Source organism: Oncorhynchus gorbuscha, linkage group LG19 (genome assembly GCF_021184085.1).
Source record: "Oncorhynchus gorbuscha isolate QuinsamMale2020 ecotype Even-year linkage group LG19, OgorEven_v1.0, whole genome shotgun sequence".
NCBI lineage: Eukaryota > Metazoa > Chordata > Actinopteri > Salmoniformes > Salmonidae > Oncorhynchus > Oncorhynchus gorbuscha.
The window spans coordinates 19,287,880-19,315,815 of NC_060191.1; the positions used below are offsets into that span (position 1 = coordinate 19,287,880).

General features: G+C 46.3%; 2 protein-coding genes across 4 annotated transcripts; one reads left to right on the forward strand and one right to left on the reverse strand.

Moving 5' to 3' along the window:
- Positions 1–69: 69 nt before the first annotated feature.
- Positions 70–22,688, reverse strand: LOC124005136 (tyrosine-protein phosphatase non-receptor type 23-like). The gene is made up of 23 exons (XM_046314113.1): positions 21,737–22,688; positions 16,739–16,813; positions 16,492–16,619; positions 11,581–11,657; positions 11,416–11,465; positions 11,113–11,244; positions 10,865–10,945; positions 10,503–10,634; positions 10,334–10,381; positions 10,180–10,236; positions 9,977–10,035; positions 9,707–9,786; positions 9,439–9,619; positions 9,182–9,327; positions 8,776–9,096; positions 8,532–8,686; positions 7,593–7,744; positions 4,815–7,329; positions 4,322–4,506; positions 4,114–4,218; positions 3,871–4,009; positions 3,572–3,688; positions 70–1,256 (listed from the first exon to the last, which is right to left on the reverse strand). Exons 1-23 carry the CDS (start codon positions 21,818–21,820, stop codon positions 660–662), a joined length of 5,616 nt encoding a protein of 1,871 aa, XP_046170069.1. The 5' UTR covers positions 21,821–22,688; the 3' UTR covers positions 70–659.
- LOC124005138 (GA-binding protein subunit beta-1-like) lies at positions 22,045–27,628 on the forward strand. 3 transcript variants are annotated; one of them, XM_046314117.1, is made up of 9 exons: positions 22,045–22,389; positions 23,227–23,337; positions 23,539–23,706; positions 23,913–24,107; positions 24,344–24,476; positions 24,634–24,714; positions 24,900–25,064; positions 25,849–25,967; positions 26,054–27,628. In XM_046314117.1, exons 2-9 carry the CDS (start codon positions 23,230–23,232, stop codon positions 26,519–26,521), a joined length of 1,437 nt encoding a protein of 478 aa, XP_046170073.1. In that variant the 5' UTR covers positions 22,045–22,389; positions 23,227–23,229; the 3' UTR covers positions 26,522–27,628. The 3 variants fall into 3 exon arrangements, with proteins under 3 accessions (XP_046170073.1, XP_046170072.1, XP_046170074.1); XM_046314116.1 differs by having other exon boundaries at positions 22,046–22,389; positions 23,230–23,337; XM_046314118.1 differs by having other exon boundaries at positions 22,052–22,389; positions 23,230–23,337; positions 24,344–24,449.
- The last annotated feature ends 308 nt before the right edge of the window (positions 27,629–27,936 follow it).

The following is a 27,936-nucleotide window of genomic DNA, read 5'->3' on the forward strand; positions in this document are numbered from 1 at the left end:
GGGGGGTTATCTTATGGAATGTTTGAGTATCCACGGTTGGTGTGTTTTAAATAAATACAATAGTCAAAACCATGCCAACCTAAATTTATTCAAGATATATTTACAGTGTTAATGAAAGACAAGGAAAAAAATATTGTTAAGACGTGCTGATTCTGCTCTATGTATGCGGTTAACATAACGAGAGCCTGCGTCTGCAAGCTCCTCCCCCACCCTTTGGCAATCCTATCAGTCACTTTCATCTGAGTCCACGCCAACCCCTTGCCCAGAGCGACCAGCTGTAAGAGGGAACCATAGACACTGCTGCTAGGAGTGCATGCTGGGAAGCTGAGTGGCCAGCTCTGAAGCAGCGAGTGAAGAACAGACCCATCTGGTACAGGTAGAAAGACAGGGAAAGAAAAGACAAGTGCAGTGATTCGGTCCCAGAAGCACAGCCAGGTCACTAGTGACTGAATGTAGGACCCCTGAAGTGTCCCTAAAGCATTCAAAACCAGGTTCAAACCAGCCCCTACCACTAATAACTTCTAGTTGTGAATCTTGGAGTTTCCACCATTCTAGTCATTTTGGTTCATTAGCAGAGAATCAAGAAGAACTAGTACTAAAGGCTACAGGTTAGTTTGACACAGCTATGAAGTGAGAGCGAGGGCATCGGGGGCTGTGTTTCAGTTCTTGTTGAGGCTCCAGAGGGGGTCGAGGTTGCTCAGGGGGTCGTCTCCCTCCTCCTCGCGGGGCCCCTGGTGGAGGCCCTGGCCCTCGGCAGGCTGCAGGAAGCTCTGCTTAGTGACACGGTGCTTCCCCTTGCACCCACCACCCTCCATGGAGAAGGCCTCGGCCGTCAGAGAGGCCAGCAGCTCCAGAGAGTTCAGGGCCGGGCCAGAGGAAGGGGCTGGATCAGGGGTCACCTGGTTATTGGCTGTGGGGGGCGAGGAAGGGGCGGTGGTATCCACACCATTGGGTGGTGGGGACTGAACCTCCTCTGGGGAGGAGAGTGGGGGACTGAGGGAGGAGGGTTGGGTTCCGCTGGGAGAGGGGTCCCGGACGGGGGTGGCGGCTGGCTCTCGCTCTCTATCCAAGGGCAGGCCGGTGAAGGGTTGGTCCTCTAGGCCAGAAGGGGCACCAATGTCAGGGACAGGGTCCATGGCTGGGTCAGAGGCACTGGGGGGCCGGATGCTGAGTTTGGCGATGGTGGCCTGAATGGAGCTGATGGTCATGTCACCTCCCAGAACGATGTCCTGTTGGGACTCCTGGCGAGAGTAAGGCTACAGGGAGAAGACAACCAGACAATATTTAAACAGGAGGGAGCAGTAAAGCAGTAGTGTAGCACAGAAGGGTTGGTTGTTAAGCAACAAAACCAACACGTGCAAAACAGACGTGGTTGGCTTAGATTGTTGACAACATGTAAACTATATTTAGTCTCCAATGTTTATTGAAAACAAATGTGCACAATGAACACTTGTCTCATACATCATTACAGTTGTTGATTAGCTAGCTCGCAAATGTTTTGCCATATTAACATGAAATCAGTCCAACCACGACATGGTATCAATATACCATGTCTATGATAAATATACCATGTCCATGATAAATATACCATGTCCATGATAAATATACCATGATGAAACTACAGTGCCTTGCGAAAGTATTCGGCCCCCTTGACTTTGCGACCTTTTGCCACATTTCAGGCTTCAAACATAAAGATATAAAACTATTTTTTTGTGAAGAATCAACAACAAGTGGGACACAATCGTGAAGTGGAACGACATTTATTGGATATTTCAAACTTTTTAACAAATCAAAAACTGAAAAATTGGGCGTGCAAAATTATTCAGCCCCCTTAAGTTAATACTTTGTAGCGCCACCTTTTGCTGCGATTACAGCTGTAAGTCGCTTGGGGTATGTCTCTATCAGTTTTGCACATCGAGAGACTGAAATTTTTTCCCATTCCTCCTTGCAAAACAGCTCGAGCTCAGTGAGGTTGGATGGAGAGCATTTTTGAACAGCAGTTTTCAGTTCTTTCCACAGATTCTCGATTGGATTCAGGTCTGGACTTTGACTTGGCCAGTCTAACACCTGGATATGTTTATTTTTGAACCATTCCATTGTAGATTTTGCTTTATGTTTTGGATCATTGTCTTGTTGGACGACAAATCTCCGTCCCAGTCTCAGGTCTTTTGCAGACTCCATCAGGTTTTCTTCCAGAATGGTCCTGTATTTGGCTCCATCCATCTTCCCATCAATTTTAACCATCTTCCCTGACCATGCTGAAGAAAAGCAGGCCCAAACCATGATGCTGCCACCATCATGTTTGACAGTGGGGATGGTGTGTTCAGGGTGATGAGCTGTGTTGCTTTTACGCCAAACATAACGTTTTGCATTGTTGCCAAAAAGTTCAATTTTGGTTTAATCTGACCAGAGCACCTTCTTCCACATGTTTGATGTGTCTCCCAGGTGGCTTGTGGCAAACTTTAAACGACACTTTTTATGGATATCTTTAAGTAATGGCTTTCTTCTTGCCACTCTTCCATAAAGGCCAGATTTGTGCAATATACGACTGATTGTTGTCCTATGGACAGAGTCTCCCACCTCAGCTGTAGATCTCTGCAGTTCATCCAGAGTGATCATGGGCCTCTTCGCTGCATCTCTGATCAGTCTTCTCCTTGTATGAGCTGAAAGTTTAGAGGGACGGCCAGGTCTTGGTAGATTTGCAGTGGTCTGATACTCCTTCCATTTCAATATTGTCGCTTGCACAGTGCTCCTTGGTATGTTTAAAGCTTGGGAAATCTTTTTGTATCCAAATCCGGCTTTAAACTTCTTCACAACAGTATCTCGGACCTGCCTGGTGTGTTCCTTGTTCTTCATGATGCTCTCTGCGCTTTTAACGGACCTCTGAGACTATCACAGTGCAGGTGCATTTATATGGAGACTTGATTACACACAGGTGGATTGTATTTATCATCATTCGTCATTTAGGTCAACATTGGATCATTCAGAGACCCTCACTGAACTTCTGGAGAGAGTTTGCTGCACTGAAAGTAAAGGGGCTGAATAATTTTGCACGCCCAATTTTTCCGTTTTTGATTTGTTAAAAAAGTTTGAAATATCCAATAAATGTTGTTCCACTTCATGATTGTGTCCCACTTGTTGTTGATTCTTCACAAAAAAAATACAGTTTTATATCTTTATGTTTGAAGCCTGAAATATGGCAAAAGGTCGCAAAGTTCAAGGGGGCCGAATACTTTCGCAAGGCACTGTAGCTGACATGAGTCACGATTCCCCACATGGCAGTTTCTTGTCATTGTTGGTAGCTATCTTGCCATCCAGAATCACAACAACCCATGGAATTCTTGTGAGCCTGGTTTTCGTGACGTTGTCAGCTAACCCATCTATAGGGCCTCTCAATTTTAGCTTACATCGAGTACCACCAAAATCTTAAGAAAATACAAAATAGTTTATCGACTCACTTTTCAATAGGACCATATTTACGACCTCAATCAACTTAACTATTCAAGTGTCTGAGACTCTAAAGCCCGAATGCAAAAAGGATGAAAAACTGTCTCAGTGAGACTGGGCTCACCTTGGTGGCAGCAGTGCTGGGTGTCTTGCTGCAGGGGGCGGTAGGGAGGTAGCCGTGTCTCTGGAGGACCTGCTCAGCGTGTTTCAGCACCGCCTCGTAACAGAACTTCAGGTGCAGCTGCGGACAGACACCAGAGGAGACACCTTGAAGAGCCATCACACCAACAAACAACATTGACTCAATGCACTGGGAAAGTGACATGAGCTTTTACTAGAGAACTTGCCTATGTGACGTCGCTCTTATGAAACTACACAGTTAACCCCTTGTAAAGCATGAGCTTGTTTGATGTGTGTTCTTACCTTCTCCTGCAGCATGTTCTTCCTCTGCTGCCTCATCTTCTGGACCAGTAGAGGTAGGTCAGGGATGCTGTTCCCTGCCTCCAGCTCCTGTACCGCTGCATACAGCAGACAGAGGGCGCCGGTACGCCCCACGCCAGAGCTGAGGTCACGGAGAGAGACCGGGTTCGTGGCAATACTCACACTTGGTTTTGATGAATCATCATGATGTTTGGTGATAGTAATAAAATAGAATGTGTGTGTTACCTGCAGTGCACAACAATAGGTGTGTGTAAGGGCCTCTGGTGCAGGTAGTATCCATGAACCTCCTGGATGAAGCAGATTAGATTGCTCTTGCTCTCAGGAAGACCCCTGTGGGGAGAAAGAGAGCGAGAGAAAGAGAAATGGTATTCGTTAGCCAGATATTAATTTCCATGCATACAGTGGTTATACAGTTGTTACCGTGTGGACTCACAGCTCAGGCCAGGAGGTGAACTGTAGGTGTATGACGGTGCGTTTCAGGCTCTGGTCACGGTATTGCAGGCCAATCATTCGCTCCACGTGGGTGGGTGTGGTCTTCTGCGTAGTCAGGGTGACTGTGATTGGTCCCTGAGCAAGCTGCTGGCCGCGTTCTGTCGGAAAATAGCACAAAACCTTTCCCTACGGAAACACAGTAAAGAAACGACTAGGAGTTGGGGTTCTCTCAAATTACAATGTGTCAATCAAAATATGGACTGTTAACTTCAAATTAAATAAGAAATGTGTTTTCACAGATGTTTCTGTCAATAGTCTGAAAGTAAATAAACCATCTAATCAAAGTTCTGCCTTATCCAATTCCTTACCTACCTGTTATTCCTTCTTGGGTAAAAACCAAACAGGTGGTACAACTACCACAGTAGTAAGCCTTTATAAAATTATAAAGCATTATAAAATGGCCCATTCCTTCTCCCCTGAGTGTGTGTTCATACCTTATCTAACTCCTGCTCTGAGACCAGCATGACCACCAGTGAAACCTTCTGCTCCCACACCATGAGCCAGAAGTCGGCGGCCGTGCCCGACAGCGGCGCCTGCGTGGCGATGAGGCGCGGGCAGTAGGGCGACAGCTCCTCCACAAAGCTGCCGTTGATGTAGTCGTCCTTGCCAGAGCGCAGCAGCACGCGGTTACAGTCGTAGGGCATCACGTCCTGGTGACGGTTCTTCATGGTGTAGCAGCGGGCGATGGCGATGGACAGCTGCCTGGCGTCCCTCTCCTGCCCCTCCTGGAGCTCCTTCCAGCGGGCATCCAGCGGCGACAGGCCACCTTCGTCCACCGACGGGCGCTCAAGAGACTCCACGGCCGACCGGAAGCGTTCGAGTTCGCCGCAGAGGCGGGCTACGCGTTCGGGGGCTTGGTACGGGTCGCCCTGGATCAGCCGGACGCCCTGGGAGCTCTTCTTGCGGCGCTCCCCGTCCTGAGGGTCAGCCTTGGTGGGTTGGAGGACGTTGGCGGGGGCTTTGGGGCCACCGGGCTGGCTCTCTGGGCTGGAGGAGAGCAGGTCGTCTGTTCTGGAGGAGTTCTGGCGCGGGAAGAGGGAGGTGGAGGGGGATGAGGAGGAAGGGAGAGAGGGTTGACCGCCAGGGGTGGGGGCCGGGGAGGGCCTCTGAGGAGCCAGGCCTAGGGAAGAGGGGCCCGGGGAGGGAGAAGGGGAGGGCGAGGGAAGGATGACGTTAGGTGGGAGGGCCACTGGAGGAGCTCCAGCAGTTGGTGGAATCATGTGCTGGGGAGGGGGCCGAGGTTGGCCCATAAAGGTGGGCTGTGGTGGGGCTCCAGGAGAGCCGTTCACACCTGGAGGAGTAGGGTACATGGTGGGGGTCATGGGGGCTACAGGCTGGGGAGCCTGGGACTGTTGGGGGCTGATTGAGGCATTATAGGAGGTTGGTAGCCCTGTGGTACTTGGGGCTGGTAGACATGTTGGGGGGTTGACCAGGGTGGGGCATCTGGGGCCCCTGAGGTGGGAGGGGCCCCTGGGCAGGTAAGCCTGAGGGAGGTGAACATGTTGGGGCTGGGAAGCAGGGGGCATGGGCTGGTGCAGGCCAGGGGGCATGGGCTGGCTGGTGGGGGGCAGGTAAGCCTGGGAAACTGGGGGCATTGGCTGGCTGTTAGGGGGTATCTGCTGATGAGGGCCAGGGTGCATTTGTGGATGCGGGTGCATTTGCTGGGTGTTGGGATGCATTTGTTGTTGTTGGGGAGGTAGCATCTGCTGATGAGGGTGCAGGGGCATCTGTTGGTTGGCAGGTTGCATATATGGTTGGGAGACAGGGGGCATGGGCTGGGAAGTGGTGGGCATCTGTGGGTGAGGGCCCCTTGGGATCATGTGTGGGGGCTGTTGGGGCAGGTAGCCCTGCTGAGGATGTTGAGGCTGATAGCCCTGTGGTAACTGGGGCTGGTAGGCATGCTGGGGTTGTGGCTGGGGCTGACCAGGATATGGCTGCTGATACTGGGGGGGCATGGGTGGCCGGGGCTGGTGCTGGGGGGGAATGTACTGTGGGTAACCCTGCTGTGCCTGGGGAGGGGGTCGGGAACCGGGCATGGCCCTGGGGGCAGACTGGTAGCCAGGGGGCAGCTGCCCAGGAGGGTGTTGGTACTGAACCTGTGGATGTTGGTGTGACACCTGGCTGGGTGCTTGCAAGGGCACCCCAGGCTGGGTCATGTACTGTGGGTACACACCCATCTGTGAGGGAACAGCGTAGCCTGCAGAGACAGTAGGTGGTACAGGGTGGCGTGGGGCTGAGTTATAACTGGGGATGGGGGTCTGGATACTATCTACTGTAGTAGTGGAGGGACGGAAAGGGGCACGGGCAGGCCCGACTCCCCCAGTTTGGGGGGCTTGCGGCTGGGGAGGGGCATAGCCAGAAATAGGGGTCTGCTGGGGGGGTAGCTGAGTGAAGGGTCTGCGAGGGAAACGCTGGGCGGGGAGTGGGCCGGGGAACTGGGGCGGGCGATGGTTTGGTGGGAACTGAGGGGTATAGAGCGGTGGCCCAGGTGCCCCTGGCCAGGGTAATGAAGCATTGCCACCCAGGTTGGCACCAGGAAGGAAAGCCTCAGGTCCCGGGCGAATGGCAGAGTGCAGGGAGGGGTGGTCGGGGGGTAGACTACGGAGCTCGTCAGGCAAGTCTCCTCCCAGGCTCAGTATAGCAGCGTTGATCTGGGCTAGCTCGGCATCCTCCAAACTAGAACAGGCAGAGTCCACGTCAGAGCCCCCCTTGGACCCCAGGGACGGTTTGGCTGCAGTGGGCCGAGAAGGGGGATTCTTCTGGGTCTCCCTGTCCAGCACGGCCTTCCTCTCCTCCTCCCTGGCCTGACACAGAGTCTTAGCTCTCTCCAGCAGGCGGGAGGACTTGGTCTCAAGGTCCTCGTAGAACTCCTTCCCCTCCTGGGACTTCTTCATCAGGTCCTCGTAAGCCTCGTAGGACGCCACCAGGGTCTGCACCGTGCCGTTCCACCTGAGAGTTGGAGCGAGAGAAAGGAAGGAGAAGAGGAAGAGGAAGAGAAAGGGAGAGGTGAGAACTTCTTCAGTAACAATGACATGAGGCTAGTGCTTTATGTATCTAGTGTTTCCAGTGGACCTGCTCTGATTTGTTTGTGTGTTCTGATTCCCTATATTGGCCCCTTCCCGATGACCTTGGACTGGAACAGTGTCCTTTGACAAGTCCTTTGACCAATAGTGCTGGTGTCCTACTAAAACCCTTCCCAAGCCCTTGCTCACTTGTGTTCCGTCTTGGCGAGACCCTTGCGGACCGAGGCGTATTGCACGTTGGCTTCCGTCAGAGCCTTGAGGATGTTCTCCTGGGCAGACAGGTTCTGGTCGATGTACACCTTCACCTGCTCATACTTCTTCAACTGCTCCTCAAACAACCTCTATAGGGAGAGAGGGAGGGAGAGGGAGAGAGGGAGGGAGGTGGGGAGAGAGAGAGGGAGAGGGAGAGAGGGAGGGAGGTGGGGAGAGCGAGGGAGGGAGGTGGGGAGGGAGGGAGGAAGGTGGGGAGAGCGAGGGAGGTGGGGAGGTGGGGAGAGCGAGAGGGAGGGAGGGAGGAGGGAGGGAGGGAGGTGGGGGAGAGGGAGGGAGAGGGGGGAGGGAGGAGAGTGAGGGAGGGAGGGGGAGAGAGAGTGAGGGAGGGAGGGAGGTGGGGGGAGGGGAGAGGTAGAGCGGGAGGGGGAGGGAGGGAGAGAGGGAGGGAGGGAGGGGGGGAGAGGGGGAGGGAGGGGGGAGAGGGAGAGGGAGGGGGGGGAGAGAGAGGGCGGGAGAGAGAGAGGAGGGAGGGAGGGAGGGAGGGGGGGAGAGAGAGGGAGGGGGGAGGGGGAGAGAGAGAGGGAGGGAGGGGGGGGAGAGGGAGAGAGGGAGGGAGGGAGGGGGGGAGAGGGAGAGAGGAGGGAGGGAGGGGGGGGGAGGGAAGGGAGGGAGGGAGGGGGGGAGGGGGAGGGGGAGGGGGGGAGTGAGGGGAGGGAGGGGGGGGAGAGAGTGAGGGAGGGAGGGGGGGGAGGGAGGAGGGAGGGAGAGTGAGGGGGAGGGAGGGAGGTGGGGAGTGAGGGAGGGGGGGAGAGGAGGTGGGGAGAGGAGAGAGGCAAATGTTACATATAGTGTGTTAAGAGGCATGCGTTAGTCTAGAATGTCATGAAGATCAAACCCACACACAATGTCCTGTACCTTCATGTCAGTGCGCTCGGTAGTGACCAGGGAGGAAGTGATGTCGTCCTGCTGGATGAGGTCACGCAGCTGTTTCTCTAGGGTGCTCCTCTGGTCCCTCATCTCCTGCACCTTACCCAGGATCCTCTTCATGCACTGCAGCCCCGCCACCTCCTCTGTAGGAATACACACACATATATATTTAGAAACACACTCTAGATGACACCACAAACACCATAACTCTTTTCCACTTTCCTATACCCACCCTGGTTGAGTTGTGGCCTCGGCAGGGCGTCTCTCAGGGCATCCAGTGGTCCCCCCAGCAGCCTCAGGTTACTGATGTGCAGGTTCATGGCTCTGTGCAGCTCTGTGTTGGTGAAGCTGGCCTTCTCATGGGCCTCCATGTACTTCTCCAGGTCCCTGCGGATCTCAGCCAGGGTCTGGGCATGTGCCTGGGGGTGCAGCTCCGCCGCAGAGCCTCCTCCTGCCGCCTCTTGCAGCGCCCGCACCCCGGCCTCGTCCTCCTCCAGCACGTCCCGGATCTCCCTCAGAGACGCCTCCACGTCCGTGAACACACCAGACAGGACTGACGGAGAGAGACATAGGGATAGTATCGAAAGGCTGTGTACATATATGTGTGTGTATGTGTGTGTCCCAGGCCAACCACTCACCCTGCATGGACTGAATGAGGCTCTTGACGGTGTCTGGTCTGACACTGAGCGCAGCACACTTCTCCATAAGTACAGGGGGGATGTGACTGTACATGTCCAGGTTATCTACGGAGTCTGGCTCCAGACCCAGAGAGTCCATAAACTGCCTGTAAACCCAGAGCTACGTCAGTAACCACACAAAGTCACTATATTAAATCGTAAAAGGTGTACCTAGACGACACAAATACACACACAGCCCCTCCGACTCTCCTACTCACTCTAGAGTCTCATTCCTGCTGTCTATCTTGGCCATGATGTCCCGTAGCAACTTGGCCTTCTCTTCACTGTAGAGAGAGGAGGCCTCGTGGGCAGCCATGGGCACCAGCTTGGCAAACAGGTCTGGTCCTGTGACACTGGGATCAGTTGGGTTCACGGGCAAGGCCTTCACCAAGGGGGCACCTAGAGAGGACATGATGAAAATATAGTATATGAAATGCAGGAGAGGTTGTGTGTGAGGATAGGTCATAGGTCAGGGTTTAATGTCACCTTTGACGGAAGCAAGAGTCTCCAACGAGGGGACAGTCTCATGGTAAATGAAGTCATTGTCTTTCTTGGCAGAGTTGAACCTACGAAGGACAGGGGATAAGGAATAGCTAAATAAAACAGGAGAGGAAGGATCAGAGAAACACTTCAGCAAGAGTGCCACTGTTTGAGTGACAGAGTGTGTGTGACTGTCTACCTATCTCAAAGGGTAAAGATTGTACCAACCTACCCACTATCATAAGTGAATATACAGTAGGGAATATAGCTGCTTACTTTCCGCCTATCACGTCCATGGTGAACTTCAAGGCCTCCTGCACGCTGTCCGGCTGACCCTGTTCAAACAGAGAGGTTGAGGGGGAAGGAGCATAAAGACAGTTACTTTGTTATTGTAAGCTTGATAACAGATTCAAAAGAAACCATTTCAGAAGGACAAATTGAAAAGGTTACACACAGAGTTAATTGGAAGGTGACTGTACCTTGGCCAACTTGATGGCTTCACTGAGTTTGTCTAATGAGCTCTGCAGGTAAGCCAGCTGTTAAAAACACGGAGAGACATTGGTATGTAGAGGAATGGAGGTATGCAGAGGAATATACACGGGGGGAGTAGGGATAGTCAAGAAGGTGACATACCCGCTCTCCATATTTCTGTTGTTCCTCAGCCTGCTTCCCCATATGCAGCTGAAAATAAAAAATGTAAAAATAAATACTCTGTTATTCAATAACAGAGTATCCGTTAACCAAATTGAGAACACATTCGCAATAAACTCCCTCACAACTCACTGTTCTGTCTCAAACTCACATGGGCGATGGAAGCAAAGTAGGAGATCTTCATTTGCACCAGTTTCTTCCAGTCCTTCTGGATTTTACCCAGCATGGAAGCTGTGTCAGAGTTCTCCAGAGCCCTGCATGCCTCCTTATAGTAGTCCACCACCTGCACCAGGCCAACAACAGAACAGTCGCACACCTGGGTCGTATTCATTAGGGCACACCGTAGCAAAACATTTTGCAACAAAAAACAATTAGCATTTTCTTATTGGACAAGTTCAGTTAGTCCCTCCCCGTTTGATTCCTATTGAGAACAACCCTGCTCTACGGGAGCTGAGGTCTAGAGGGTGTTATCGTGCCCTGCTACTACGTCGTGTTGAGAGTAGAGAGATTTACCTGAGCACTGATGCGGGCTACAAGGAAACTCTTCCTGTTGTCCAGCATGGACTTCTCCAGGAGACACTCTTGAGCCTGACCCTGAATGGAGACAAATAACCACGAAGTGTGTGTGTGTGTGTGTGTGTGTGTGTGTGTGTGTGTGTGTGTGTGTGTGTGTGTGTGTGTGTGTGTGTGTGTGTGTGTGTGTGTGTGTGTGTGTGTGTGTGTGTGTGTGTGTGAGAACACGTGCGGTGTGCAATAGTTACCAGCATGAGGTTGATGTTGAGGTTAAGGATCTGGTGACTCATGTCCACGCTGAAGTTGTGGCTGAAGTGGTCCCTCAGGTAGGAGAAGGCCCCCGCGGAGCACTGGAAGTGTGTACATGACACCTTCATCCCCTAGAGGGAGAGAGAAAGGGGAAGGGAGACAGAAGGGAGTGAGGATGGAAGCGAGAGAAATAGACAAAGGGACATATTGAGTTTCAGAAAGAGGGGGGCAACACAATGGATGTCAGTGTGAGATGTCAGAGGTTAACGTGGTAGAGATAGACGGCCATTGCTTCTGCCCACCTCTTCAGACACCCTGTTATCCATGGCTCCCAACATGGAGTGGAGAGCACCTACAGAGAAGACAACATTATGGCAATCAGGACATAGCTGTTTAATGGATGGTTTTGCCCTCAGTGCTGATCTAAGGTCAGTTTTACACTACACCATTCAAATGGTTCAACTCACCCAGGTTGTAGAGGATGCAGGCTTGCTCATAGCTGATGTCATCATGAGTGACTGTTTTTCCAGAAAATATTTCTGTCCTGGTAAGAGAGAATGAAATTGTTGACACACTGTTTTGCATAAATGAGGGTGTGGTGTGTCTAAAGTTGAAGTCAGAAGTTTATATACACCTTTGCCAAATACATTTCAACTTTTTTCCCCCTTTTTAATTTTTTTATTTTTATTTTTACAATTCCTGACATTTAATCTTCGTAAAAATTTGACTTGGGTCAAATGTTTCAGGTAGCCTTCCACAAGCTTCCCACAATAAGTTAGGTGCATTTTGACCCATTCCTCCTGGCAGAGCTGGTGTATCTGAGTCAGGTTTGTAGGCCTCCTTGCTCGCACACGCTTTTTCAGTTCTGCCCACAAATTTTCTATAGGATTGAGGTCAAGGCTTTATTTTACCTTTATTTAACTAGGCAAGTCAGTTAAGAACAAATTCTTATTTTCAATGACGGCCTAGGAACAGTGGGTTAACTGCCTGTTCAGGGGCAGACCGACAGATTTGTACCTTGTCAGCTCGGGGGTTTGAACTTGCAACCTTCCGGTTACTAGTCCAACACTCTAACCACTAGGCTACCCTGCCGCCCCGGCTTGGGGACTGTGAAGAGACCTCAGGTAGCATCTTGTGGGGTATGCATGGGTGTCCAAGCTGTGTGCTAATAGTTTGGTGCATTCAACATGTCAATGCCTCTCGCAAACACAAGTAGTGATGAAGTCAGTCTGTCCTCTATTTTGAGCCAGGTGAGACTGACATGCATATTATTAATGTTAACTCTCTGTGTACATTTACGAGCCAGCCGTGCTGCCTTGTTCTGGGCCAAATGTAATTTTCCTAAGTCCCTCTTCATAGCACCTAACCAGACGACTGGACTGTAGTCTAGGGCCTGTAGGACCTGCCTTGATGATAGCATTGCTGAGAAAGCTGAGCAGCGCTTTATTATGGACAGACCTCTCCCCATCTTAGTTACTGCTGCGTCAAAATGTTTTGACCATGACAGTTTACAATCCAAGGATACTCCAAGAAGCTTAGTCTCCTCAACTTGCTCAATTTCCACATTATTAGTTAGTTGAGGTTAAGGGTTAAGTGAATGATTTGTCCCAATTACAATGCTTTTAGTTTTTGAAATATTTAGGACCAACTGCTTTCTTGCCACCCATTCTGAAACTGACTGCAGCTCTGTGTTAAACGCTGCAGTGATTTCACTTGCTGTGGTTGCTGACCTGTAGAGTGTTGAGTCATCAGCATACATAGACAAACAGGCTTAACTCAGAGCCAACGGCAGGCAGGTCATTAGTAAAGATTGAATAGTAAGGGGCCTGTGTTCTGTTATACAGGTAACTCTCGATCCACAATATAGCAGGGTATGTAAGGCCATAACACCAATGCTCCATCTAAGCTGCGCGCGTGTAGCCCCGGAACTGTCACGCAGAAATATCAGCCCACAGAGAGAAGCACGAGAGCAGCGGCCACCAACCGGTCAATCTCCAAGACATTGGCAATCTCCAGTCGATTGCCAAACATTTCTGTAAAAAAACAACAACGATAAAGCCTTTTGTTCCTATTTTTTCATTTTAGTCTTGGGCTGTTGGCGGTAGGTGCACTCGATTCAGCTGCCCTGCGCCCCGGGTAGGTGAGCTGTTGCCATTCTGAACCATTGCATGTGTCTGAAAGTAAAATCTGCCTTCCCTACGGACCCAGAAAGCAAATGAAGTGCACTATAGACCTACCGCTGGCCAATCGGATGGCTCAGATGACCGTGTCTGCAGTAACGTAGCACGTCATAAAAGAAAGCCACAGAAAGTTGATACCGTGACATTTCTAAACATTTAAAACTATGAGTAGAGAGAGACTGTCAGCGAATACAGCAAAGAGATGCTGTTTTTATGACTGAGTTCAAGTTCTTACTCAGCACTGTCAACACTTTGTATTTCACATTTTTATAAGCCATAAAATGCGCGTTGTTCCTATTTCCACCCAGCGCTACAACAAGCACTGCAGCAGTAATGAATGAGTAGGAAAGTGTATCTATAGGCTTGTGTTGTTATTATTAGCGGCTTTGGTCTTTTTTAATTTCGAGGAATATTTAACTTTCTCTGTTCGACATGACTTTGTGCATGAGGCAGAAATAATGCGGTGCGAGTCGAGTTTCGCCAGCTGGAAGATGGTGTCCCTTTTTGGTCATTGTCAGTGGAGGAAAGGGAGAGTGGAGGGATGTTGAGAGGCGGACCCTCAGTCTGCTGCTCTCTCCCTCCGCTGAGACTCACCATCAGATGCAGGCACCATCAGCCCCCCCAAAAAATGTTTAAATGTATTTTTTATTGCCTGAACAACAATGCATTGGCAGGGCAATTCAAGCAAAGTCAATATGCAGTGATAATGTATTGGGCCTATAACTTACTGCACAAACCTTATTACTACAGAACTGTTATTGATTGTTGCATAGGCTTACATTTTTTAAAGTCATGTTTAAAGAAAAATCTGAGTAGTAGATCTCGGCTTACATTTTGACTCAGTGATCTTGATTCAGACAAGGTTGGTGACCACTGTTCTAGGGTTTTCCCTGTTAACACTATCAACGTTTCCATTTACCGTGGACTGTGGAAATTGTGATCGAATCAATGCAATATTACCGAAACAAAAACAAACTATGCAAGAGATTTTGTTGTAGGCAGAAAGCATCAGAGTATGATTCTATTGCATTTCCCATGCACTACTCAGCCCGTACTCTACACAGACCGGTGCGGTATAAACAATCAGAGCTGCAGTAGACCTATATGCAAATAGATCATTGCCATATATGGTATGTTCCATTTACATTGAACTGGACTGTGTTAGCAGCATGAGCGGTCGTGAGTAGATGCTCTTCATTTGGGGTCAAAGTAAGAGCTGCTGTAGCCACGTGTGCACATTTAGTTCATATCCTTTGCTAGTTAGTGAGTTATTAGCCCAGTTATAGATAATCTGTAGTCAGCAATAGGGGAGTGATTGCTTCCTACAAGAGCACAAAACATATACATTTCTAGACGTCTTTGAAAAGCGAGTCAGGTAAAGAGCTTTTTTTTGTCTTAAAGGGGCAGTGTTGTATTTTGAGACAGGCTTGAATAACCTAAGTAGCCAATAGACAGAGGGTAGAATAATTTGTCTGATTTTCTGTAATAATGGTATGGGAATAATGTATTTTGTAAAGTGGTTTCTTGCATCAAACAACAACATTTTCAGTCACCTTGTCTGAAGGACAAGTGGATAAACAGGTTAATGTCAAGCCCTGCACTTTTTTTCAAAAGTCTCATGGAATGTAGGCCTACATTGAGCACCACATTGGCTGCTACATTAGGCTGAATGACAGAACAGCCGTTTCCATGTTAAAATGTTATGGGATGCATTTTCTCCATTGTTTTGATGTTAGGCTACTCTGGTTGGCCTACATTATGATCAAATAGCTACAGTAGCCTACTTGGCCACTGTTAAAACTGTAACTTAAAGCGGGTACAACCTCAGTGTTCACAGTAAACATGTGCTGAAAGTTGCACAGAATTTTCACAACATTCAGGTTTACGTTAAGCAGACCTGAAATTTGCTCAGTGCCTGAAAAACACTGAGGGAACACTACATAACGCATACGCTTTTACAGCAGCAGTTTATTACAGATAATGTCAAAAGTTGCACTGAAGACTAACAAAACAATCTGTGTATTGCTTATTATTTTATTAGCCAATCATCAGTGATTTGTGTAAGTAGCGTACATGTTGAATGCCCGTCCCTATAAGCGCTTTGAAAATATGCTGTTTATTTGTTTATCGTGAAATAGCATTGTATCTGGTCAAACACTATTTTTTGATCCAAAAGTTTACTACGGGTTGGTAACAGGCTGATTGGTTGGCTGTTTTAGCCAGTAAAGGGTGCTTTGCTGTTCTTGGGGAGCAGAATGACTTTTGCTTCCCTCCAGGTCTGAGGAAACACACTTTCCTGTAGGCTTAGATTGACAAGATGGCAAATGGGGGCGGCAATATCATCCGCTATTATCCCCAGTAATTTTCCATCCAAGTTGTCAGAACCAGGTGGCTTGCCATTGTTGATAGACAACAATATATGTTTCACCTCTTCCATACTCACTTTACAGAATTACAATGCTTGTCTTTCATTATTTGGTCAGTTATGCATGGATGTGTAAGTTCAGAATTTTCTGTTGGCATGTCATGCCAAAGTTTGCTAATCTTGCCAATGAAAAAACAATTTAAGTAGTTGGCAATATCGGTGGGTTTTGTGATGATTGAGCCACCTGATTCAATGAAGGATGGAGCCGAGTTCGCCGAAAATGTAATGTAAAGTGATCCAAACCGTTTTACTATCATTAATCTTTGTTTCATAGTAACTGTTTTTCCAGAAAATATTTCTGTCCTGGTAAGAGAGAACGAAATTGGCGACACACTGTATTGCATACCTGAGGGTGTGGTGTGTGTCTACGCGTATGGTAGGGAGAGCTTATGAAAGTGTGTGTGTGTGTGTGTTCGCTCACACTTTATTTGGATAGTCCAGATTGTCCATCGGTAGATGCTCTGTAGATCTGTTCATAAGCAAATGCTTGCTACGGTTACAGTTAGGGATGGTTCAGAATAAGGTTTAGGGTAAGAGGTAAAGTTAGGGCTAGGGTTAAGTTTAGGGTTAGGATAAGGGTTAATGTTAGGGTTAGTAGATAGTCCATCTGTAGATGCTCGACAGACTATCCAAATAAAGTGTTACCTTGTGTTCTTCCGGTCTTTTCATAGCTGTCTGTTGTAGAGTTTATGACAGCCAGTGTGTGTATGATAAGGATCTCATGGGTAAGTGTGTAAAGATAGGGCTCCTATGTGTACTTCATTGCCTCATACCATGAGATGGGTACTGCTGCTTCCTGCCCAGGTCCCAGAGGCACACGGCTCTGGAGGTAGTGCAGCTGCCCAAAGTACTTCCTCAAAATGCTGCAGCCCTCAAAGTCCCGTGTCACATTCACCGCACCCTGCCACAAACACTTACTTATTATAGGATAGAAAGAAAGTATAGTATATGACCGCCATAACAAATAAATCACAACATATGACATTTGCATAGCACAACTCGCTCAGTCCCAGTTCATACCTGTCTCAGTGTCTCCAGCTTCTTCAGCTGTTCATTATAGCTGTCTGGATTCTCCCCATAGTTCTTCAGGATGAACTGAAAGGACAGAGGGAAGCAGATAAGAGGGGCCATTGGGAGCACAGCAAATAACCTTTATTTAACCAATAAGGTCTATTCATTCAATCAGAAATAGATTTACAGTACCAGTCAATAGTTTGGACACAACTACTCATTCAAAGGTTTTTCTTTATTTTTTAAAACTATTTTCTACATTGTAGAATAAAAATGAAGACATCAAAAGTATGAAATAACACATATGGAATCATGTAGTAACCAAAAAAAGTGTTAAACAAACCAAAATATATTTTATATTTGAGATTCTTCAAAGTAGCCACCCTTTGCCTTGCGTTGTACACTCTTGGCATTCTCTCAACCAGCTTCATGAGGTAGTCACTTGGAATGCATTTCAAATAACAGGTGTGTCTTATTAAAAGTTAATTTGTGGAATTTCTTTCCTTCTTAATACGTTTGAGCCAATCAGTTGTGTTGTGACAAGGTAGGGGTGGAATACAGAAGATAGCCCTATTTGGTAAAATACCAAGTCCATATTATGGCAAGAACAGCTAAAATAAGCCAAGAAATAAGCAAAGAGAAACAACAGTCCATCATTACTTTAAGACATGAAGGTCAGTCAATACGGAACATTCAAGAACTTTGAAAGTGCAGTCAAGTGCAGTCACAAAAACCATCAAGGGCTATGATGAAACTGGCTCTCATGAGGACCACCACAGGAAAGGAAGACCCAGACCTCTGCTGCAGAGGACAAGTTCATTAGAGTTACCAGCCTCAGAAATTGCAGCCCAAATAAATGCTTCACAGAGTTCAAGTAACAGACACATCTCAACATCAACTGTTCAGAGGAGACTGTATGAAATCAGGCCTTCGTGGTCAAATTGCCACAAAGAAACCACTATTAAAGGACACCAATAAGAAGAAGAGACTTGCTTGGGCCAAGAGGAAAATGTATGCCTACAAGAAGCACAACAAACTTCTTCTTGAACGGATGATCTCAGCATGTGTGGCTCCCACTGTGAAGCATGGAGGAGGTGGTGTTGAGGTGCTTTGATGGTGACACTGTCAGTGATTTATTTAGAATGCAAAGGCACACTTCTGCAGCATTCTGCAGCGATACGCCATCTCATCTGGTTTGCGCTTAGTGTTTTTCAACAGGGCATTGAACCAAAACACACCTCCAGGCTGTGTTAGGGCTATTTGACCAAGGAAAGTGATGAAGTGCTGCATCAGATGACCTGGCCTCCACAATCATCAGACCTCAACCCAATTGAGATGGTTTGGGATGAGTTTGACCGCAGAGTGAAGGACAAGCAGCCAACAAGTGCTTAGCATATGTGGGAACTCCTTCAAGACTGTTAGAAAAGCGTTCAAGGTGACTACCTCATGAAACTGGTCAAGAGTGTGCCAAGTTGTCATCAATGCAACTTTGAAGAAACTAAAATATATTTAGATTTGTTTAACACTTTTTTGGTTACTACATGATTCCACATGTGTTATTTTATAGTTGTGATGTCTTCAGTATTATTCTACAATGTAGAAAATAATAAACATAAAGAAAAATCCTGGAAGGAGTAGGTGTGTCCAAACTTTTGACTGGTATTGTAGATTTGGAGGAACTTTGTTGTCCCAACACTAGAACATTCAATTAGGCCTAGAGAGTTGATGAGAGGGAAATGTAGGCCTATAAGAAGCACAGCAAACTGAATGGCCCTCACATTGTCAAAAGAATCCTGGGGAGAACCCTGCAGGCTTGTACATAAATATTTAGTTGTCCACATCGCTCATGGCCTGAGAGAGTCCCTGGATTTGTGTAGGGTGGGTGGTGTATGACTATATACCATTCAAGCAATGGTGATTCTATGTTTACCCAGACACCATTCATATAGAAAACCTATAGTACATAGTACCTGCATAGATGGTTGATGGTTTTATTAGGCATAATTGTTGGACGATTCCAGAGTTTAAAGCATGTTTGTTCTACTGCAAGGGTCAGGGAAATTCTAAAAAACATTTTTTTTCCTGGTACCTTTTTGGCAACTATCAAATCCGTGTTAAACTGTTTTTTTGCATCAACGTCTAAGATAAAAGGCTGTCCCACAGTTGCTGCCAATCATATTGGTTTTACAATAATAAAAAGGTGGAACATACTGTGTGTGCATAGGCTACAACAGATCATCAGTGGAATTCACACAAGACAACATCGCAACAGATAGAAAGACTATAGTAAGTTCATATTTGTCATTTGGATCAAAGGTTTCAGGGTGGAGATGAGGCCATTATCAGAAGGTGAGGACACACCACTTCACCTGACAAGACTCAAAAATTACACTGTTGATTTTAAGTGCATTTTATATCTGCTGTACTTTTCACAGCATTTGTTGATTATGAAATCTGGAAATACTCTGGATACATTCAGTAACATAATAATAGTGCATATTTGAGATTGATGCAATATAAAACAAAATCATTACAAGGGTTTGAATGAGAGGTCAAACTGGTGTCTCCAAGTGGCCACACAACTCTCCAAAGTGTGCACAGTTCCTAAGTAACTTCAATATGCTGCCCTGCATCGCCACCATCTCATTGTTCCAGCGGGATCCAGCACAAGTTTAGCACTAACATTCATAATGAATCCATAATCCAAGCAATAAAAAAAAAGACTAGGTCTGCGCCTATTTGTATGGACAAAGGAAATTAATCTAAATCTCCCAGACAATCAGTGTTTTATTTTTTGTGGGTCTTCGTTGGCCTAAAGCCGGAATTCATTCCAATCCACGTTAGATCTACGTTATAGCCAGAGGAGGCTGGTGGGAGGAGATATAGGAGGAAGGGCTCATTGTATTGGCTGAAATGGAATAGTGGAACGGAGTCCAATATGTGGTTTCCATATATTTGATGTGTTTGATACCGTTTTATTTATTCCATTACATGATGTTTTTCAGCGACAGGGAAACTAGCCAGGATCGAGGGAAAGATGAACAGAGCAAATACACAGATCCTTGATGAAAACCTGCTCCAGAGTGCTCAGGATCTCAGACTGGGGGCGAAGGTTCACCTTCCAACAGAACAACGACCCTAAGCATGCAGCCAAGACAACGCAGGAGTGGCTTTGCAATGTCCTTGACTGGCCCAGCCAGAGCCCAGACTTGAATACGATTGACGATCTCTGGAGAGACCTGAATCTGCAGAGAAGAATGGGAGAAACTCCAAATATAGGTGTGCCAAGCTTGTAGCATCATACCTAAGAAAACCCGAGGCTGTAATCACTGCCAAAGGTGCTTCAACAAAGTAGTGAGTAAAGGGTCTGAATACTTATGGAAATGTGATATTTAAGGGTTTTCATACATTTGCAAAAATATCTAAACCTGTTTTTGCTTTGTAATTTTGGGGTACTGTGTGTCGATTGAGTGAAAAAAACACTATCATCCATTTTAGAATAAGGCTGTAACTTAACAAAACGTGGAAAAAGTGTCTGAATACTCCAAAACGTGGAAAAAGGGTCTGAATACTTTCCGAATGCAATGTAAGTGCATCACATGTAATCTGCTCAATTTTAACCTGGATGACAAATACATGGTCAATCTATTTTAACATTGAACCGAATCTTATCAACATTCCCTTGTCACGGTTGTCTATGACCCTGTTGGCTGGACTGGGAGGAGTTGGCCTCCAAATGGCTCTGGAGCAATCCCATCATGCCCTGCTGTGGTAAGTATTCTCCAGTCAGTGATGAGCCTCTCTAATAAGCAGCTACTTATAGTCAGACTCAATGGAGCCACAGTCTGGAGGTAAACAAGACCATTATTTGTCCTTATTACAAGCCACGCACACAAATGCCTCCAACATAATATCCGTCTTCAACAAAATATATTTGTCAGCCGTAGCCAAATACATCACACACGGTTGTCTATATGTATTGTACTCCAGCTGCAATGCTAGTGTAACAGTATAGCTCCCGTCCCTCTCCTCGCCCCTACCTGGGCTTGAGCCAGTGACCCTCTGCACACATCAACAACTTCCTCCCACGAAGCATCGTTACCTATCGCTCCACAAAATCCGAGGCCGCCAACTACTTCAAGGTCTCGGAGCTAGTGACGTCACCGATTGAAACACTATTAGCGCGCACCCCGCTAACTAGCTAGCCATTTCACATGTTACACTAGCCTAAACAATGGAACTCTTATTCTCTCTTCATTATTCTCTGGGCTGTCTTTCTCCTTCTTTCCATTACTTTTCAATGGACTGTTATGCTTAATTTAATTTCCAGATAAAATCTGTCGCTGCTATAATAAAAATCGTAACGGTCAAAGAGGGCAAAAGTCCTCTGGCGCATGAGGCGGTGGAGGAAGAAAGGAGATTGGATAGTAAGGCATAAAACGTAATTGTGGTGGGTGTGTTCCTTTGCAATATTTCTCGATAAATTTCTCGATAAATATTGTGAGGGAGAATTTCCTCAGACATAGGTTATGATGACTAGGGCAGCTTTCCCTGGCTCTACTATGACCCTTCACCTAACGTTACTCTGCTGTTCTCTAATTTGAACTCATTCCAGCACTAATTTCTGAATGTCTTGGCTATTTTTCACCCCCCCCTGCCAGACTTGTCTCTATATCAAAGCAAACTGGTTCAGGGTGCATGTGACAATGACATCATTATTTTAAAGACTATGTATTTGTTGTGACTGGGGTATCTGCACATAAACTGCATGTTGACATAAATAGCTAACTAATTATCAACTTAGCTAGCTAACTGTAAACAAAGGCGATTGTCATGGCTGACACAGCTAACCCAATACTAGCTAGCTAACTACCTTTACTTGATGCGTCAGGCTAATAACAGTCAAGATGTGCTCGATACGTATGATTATCTTAATCCTCGCCTGCTTGACTTCCGATCTCAACCGCCCGACAGTGCCCGGTTATCCCACTCCCTCACCCATCTCACCTGCCTCACGGACGGGCTGAACTCAAACTCCCCTGCCTCTTTCAGATCCAGCCAGATCATTGGCATACGGGGGACCGCCTCCATCGCTGCCAGCGACTGCACCGAGTCTGAGTTCAAGTGACTATTTAAATATCACTTCAGCAGTTTTGAATTCAGTGGATGTATACTATATTGTTTCTTATAATTCCCAAACAACTGTGTCATGTCTCCATTTACACTTCAACAGGAAACGATGGATGCTAAGGGACGTGACGCCAGAAGGAATGTTACAGTGCGCAAATGTTTACATTTATGGGAAATGTAGTTCACTATATTAGATCAGACTAGTTGTTTCACCAGAGGTTTGAATTTGAAAAATCTAGCTATATTCAGTGTCTTTGGTTGGGCAATAACTACATTACATAGTAGTATCACTTTACATAAGATATACTCGTGTCTCTTATCATGTTTGAGCGTGGGAACATTTGTGGAACATTTTTTGGTGCACACTACATACTATTACCACGTCCGGTGTGCCTGGCCGCCATATTTGATTCTGCAAAAAATATAAATATTATGTTTGTTTAGCTGTGTAGAAGTTACGAAAGTGTAATAAACACACATTCGGCGGCAGAAATTAGAAGAGTTGCACTTTTAGCGAACGACTAGCTAAGGTAAGCTACACTTAAACCTAATCCATTGTTAGCTGTAGCTAAATATAAACAAACCGTGTAAAAAAAGAAGCTCTGCAAACATAGCTTAACGTTTGATAGCTAGCTAACGAGCTAGCTACTTTTAAAACTAAGACATTAACATTATTAGCTATCTTACACTGTAGCTAAATACCCCAAACTCCAACGCGAAATACTATTTAGATGTTATTGATTATGTGTCGGGGATATGCTCTTTGAAGTTTTGTGAAAATCAAAGCCATCTTCAGTTCTGAATGCTAGCAATAATAGTGCGGATGTGGAAGTAGACAGATTTGGTGCCCACTTTGCCATCCGTAGTTTCATATTCGACTTCCACCGGAACATACCACCAACCAAGTATCAAAGCTTATATTGTTGATTGTTACATTATTATATGTATTACTAGCTAACGAGAAAAGTTCAAGCCCAGCTAATTGAACTGTGCGATAATTCAGTCAGTGTTTCTTCAGCTAGCCTGTGATTTGACACTGTATTTTAGCTAAATAAATAATTTCACTTTTGCCAAGTTGGTTCTTATTGCTGCCACAATTTCACATGGGTTCTGACTACGATTGCTTCAAATTTACACAAACGGAATATTTCCTAGTACTGCAATTTTTCCTTCAATACAACCATCAACATTACACCAATAACACACATTGATGCAACATGTTTCGCAGAGCATAAACAATTCTATTTTGGCAGCAAAAACCTTTCTCTAGAGACTTTTTTTTTAGCAGTGCCTGGCTTCTATTCACTCAAGGGGTTTGTCTTATTGTTTTGACATTCTTACGTAAAAGCACTCTTTCTCTCTCCCAGTAGATGTCACTGGTGGACCTGGGGAAGCGGCTGCTGGAGGCTGCACGGGCAGGGCTGGATGATGATGTCAGGACCCTCATGGTCAATGGAGCTCCCTTCACCACTGATTGGGTAAGGGTCTCACTGTAGGGATACTCCCATCTACACAATTTATGATTTCACACCGCATGTAGCCTAACACATAGATATTGTTCCTCAGATCTCTTGCGGTACATCACAAATCTACCTATGTTGCAGTGCTGGCTTCTTTCACACAATCCAGACACAGTGTTGTAGGGACTGGGTCCTCATAAACCAAACTGTGTGTTCTAGCTGGGGACATCCCCGCTCCATCTAGCGGCTCAGTACGGACACCACTCCACGGCTGAGGTGCTTCTCCGAGCAGGCGTTAGCAGGGATGCCCGGACCAAAGTGGACAGGACCCCACTCCACATGGCGGCCACAGAGGGCCACTCTAATATAGTGGAGCTGCTAGTCAGTGTAAGGGCAACCAAATGTAATGCTGACAGTATTCAGCCGTTTATATGAAAAACATAATCGTTATATTTTTATTAAAGTGACTGACAAACAAATTTTATTTTTTTCATGTTGACTGTTCACCACCCACATTTTGGAATCTAGGCTACCCGTCTCACCTTCCTATCTCTTTCCCACCACTGGGGGGGGCGTGCTGTGCTCCCTAGCAGAGCGGAGCGGACATCAACGCTAAGGACATGCTGAAGATGACAGCCCTGCACTGGGCGGCCCAGCACGGTCACAGAGAGGTGGCAGAGCTGCTGCTCAAATATGGAGCAGATGTCCACTCCCTCAGCAAGTTTGACAAGACACCCTTTGACATCGCCATGGATACCAGCAACACTGAGCTCATGATACTGTTACAGGTGAAGGGACTGTGTGTGTTGTTTTTATATGGCTCTGATCATTTGTTTTCACAAAAATACCCTTATGTCTGTATAAGAAGGGAAGTGAACACAGATGATTATTATTTTTTTATCTAAACACGTGCAAGTATGTGTTCTTATCACTGGTTTATATAACACGTGTTGAAGCCCTGAAGGTTAAACTGTTTGCCCAGTATGTGGGAGGAACTGTATCTGTGTTTTATGTATGTACACAGGATGGCATGCAGAACCAAGTGAACATGAACCCCGAGCCCCAGTTCATCATCTCCTCTGCTGGGGTCGTGAACCTCTCTGACCTCGTCAACACCACCGCCAAGTCAGGTATGGGCAACTGGAGCACAGGTTACAGTAAGTTGGGTACAAATTAACTAGAGGTATATCAAATATAACTCGCTGACATTTATCATTTATATAAATGGGGAACCTTAGTTACCACCTGACGTCACCCAAGACACTTTTAAATGGGATGACTTGATTGAGGTTTTTCATTGTCTTATTATTCCAGGAGAATCTGTCTCTACCACCTCAGTCCTGGCAACACTGGCAGCCCTGGCAGAAGCCTCAGGTCCCATGGGTAAAAATGCAGGTAAGTGATGTCTATGCATAGCCATGAGGATAACACTACAAATTATCCTGAGCTACTCATGTTACAATTAATAGTACTTTGATCTATATCATATTCTATAAAATGATAACTCTGTGCGTTAGGGTTAACTCAGATCTGTATTATAGTTCTTAGACTGCAATGGTAAGTAACTATCTTTCCCACAGGCAAATCTGAGGATGCAATCGCTGCAGATTCTGTGGATTCGGCCATTCAGCATGTAGTGGGCGATGGAGGTCAGAGGGTCATCACCATAGTGACGGACCAACACGGCAACTTGCAGCCAGCGGGACTTGGGCAGCAGTTCTTTGTCACTATGCAGGGGCAGCAAAGTAAGTAGGAAACCACATCTATATATACACTCAGTGGCCAGTTTATTAGGCATATCACCCGTTCATGGTTCGCTCCTACAAACAGTAAGTCGGGTCGCTGTAACTTGCTATGAAAAGCAGGTCGACAGGCATCGGGGCATTCAGTTACTGTTTGATTGACTGTTAGAATGGGTAAAATGAGTGACCTATGCTACTTTGAGCATGGTATGATTGTCGCTGCCAGGCTCACCAGTTCCAGTATTTCAGAAATGGCTTTTCCTGGGCATTTCCTGGGCTTTTCACGCATGACAGTATCTAGGGTTTACAGAGAATAGTGCAACAAACAAAACATCCAGTTAACTGCAGTCCTGTGTCTTGTTGATGAGAGAGGTCGAAGGAGAATGGCAAGAATCGTGCAAGCTAACAGGCAGGCCTCAAACAGGCAAATAACAGTGCAGAACGGCTTCTCGGAATGCACAACTTGTCGATCCTTGTCACGGATGGACTATTGCAGAAGACGACCACACCGGGTTCCACTCCTATCAGCTTAAAAACAAGAAAAAGCTTATTGATAGGTCCCTTGATACCAATTGAGCAACATTTGAACGCCACAACTTAGTAGAATCCATGCCCTGAAGAATTCAGACTGTTCTGGAGGCAGAGGGGTGTCAACCCGGTACTAGATATGTGTACCTAATAAACTGCCAATGAGTGTATGTTTATATAGATTTTACTTGTGCTCATGTCAGCCTTTTTCAAGACATTACAATGAATGCATTCATGAGTTTGTGTTTTGTTTCTGTAGTGGTGGCAGTCCCGGCTGGTCAGATCACAGAGGAGGTGGTGGAACAGGAGCCTTATCCCTCTCCTGCACGCAAGAGGAGAATAGAGCCTGCAGCCATCCTAACCAGACCCAAAGACAAGGTCAGCAAAGGTCCCCATTTTTGTGGCTTGGCATAATATTCTGAAATAGTTTCTCTCCTCTTACTGTGTGTGTCCATTGTTCTCAGAAAGCGAAGTCGGTGGACAGCAGTCGGGAGCAGCTCCAGAAGCAGTTGCAGGAGGCCAACCGGAAGGCCCAGGAGTACCGCACACAGCTCCTACAGAAGGAGCAGGAGGCTGAGCAGTACCGCCTCCGACTAGAGGAAGCCATAGAGCAACAACAGAGCAACAATACCAGCAATGCTACTGGTTCTACCTGCACAGGTGTCCAGGAGGCAGAAGAGGAGGTGGTCCAAATGGAAAAACAACACGAGACCGAGGAGAGAGTTGTGGAGGAGGACAAAGTGGAAGGGGAGGAGGACGTCCCATTTCCTGAAGACACCATTCTGGTTAAAGTGGAGGAGGAGCTGGATTCAGGGGAGGGAGAACAGATAACAGTGGATGATACAGAGGAAACGGAGAAGGCTTCAACTAAGGTCACAACGACCCCCAAACGGGGGAGAGGGAGGGGACGAGGACGTGGAAGGAGGCGGTAGTCAAGCGTCCCTCTGTTCTCTTGGTGTTCTCTCATGATACGTCTTGTTTTATGCATTTATATTAATATTAACGGTTATTACTTGTTTATTTTAGAACGATAACATTGTATTTGTAACTAGGTTTTGAGATTATTTGATTTACTTGCAATACATTTGATGAAGAAGCCATTGGCGAGCACTTGTAAGCTAACGCTGAGCCCTGTAGGAGGAGTTAGGATGCAGATGGCTCCACAGTGTACAAACATTTCTGTGAATTTAGAGAAAGTAAGAAAAGGTATGTTTGCATAGGAGTGTAAATACTGCAATGTGGGTTTGATTGCACTGTGCATTCATTCTCCTAAGAATAAGGTTTGCAACACATTCTAATATAGGATATTCAATCCCCAGCATTTCTGGTTCATGTCTTCAGCATCATGTTTAAAATAGAATCAAGTTAGCTCAAGTGTATAGTGCTAACTGAGAAAATGCATCTGGTTCTTCAGAAAATGTTCTCGAAGGCTGGCTAAGTTCTAGTTATTTGCGTACCTGTATGTGTGAGTGTTTGGGCATCTGTGGGTGAGGTCGAGGTGTGGGATATCGATGTTTCTTTGCTAGATGGCCAGCTTTCTTAAATCTGTCTTGAATATCCTATTCCTAGTACTATTTTAGCTGCAGACCACTCAGACACTAATATACTGTAGGTTTTCCTTTTTTGTTCCAAGTAGTGTTAGATTTTACAGTTAATGTGTAAATCACTGTTATTCTTAAGCTCTTATTTTTGTTCCTTTTGTCATTTTAAAGCATTACACTCTGTATAGACCAGCATCTGTCAATAGACATTGATCTGTCACCGCAGTCCAGTTTAAACTAATACTCTCAGAAAAATATTGTTTACATATGCTCTCTTTATGGCTGGTTAATTTGACACTAAGTGTTTCTTTATGAACATTATAAAAGCACAATCAGGGGTTATCTTCCAGTTGGTTAGGAGGGGAAAAAAATATAATTTTGCTACAAAATAATGTTAGTGAGAAAATATGGGAAATTGTTTTCTATGTTGAATACCCCTTTCTTAAATGTATTTTTAGAATTCAATAAATAAGCGTTTATTGTTATTCTATCCATGCATGCTACTTGTCCTTTTGATTTATTTATTATATGACTATTGCGCATAGACAAACTGCATCTACATACAGTGTACCTAACATTAGGAACACTTGCTCCTTCCATGACAGACTGACCAGGTGAACCCAGGTGAAAGGTTTGATGCCACTTGTTAAATACACTTCAATCAGTGTAGGTGAAGGGGAGGAAACAGGTTAAATAACAGGTTAAATAATAATAATAATAATTTTTATGCCTTGAGACGTGAATGGGCAAGATAAAAGATTTAAGTGCCTTTGAACCGGGTATGGTATTAGGTTTCCCGTGTGTAT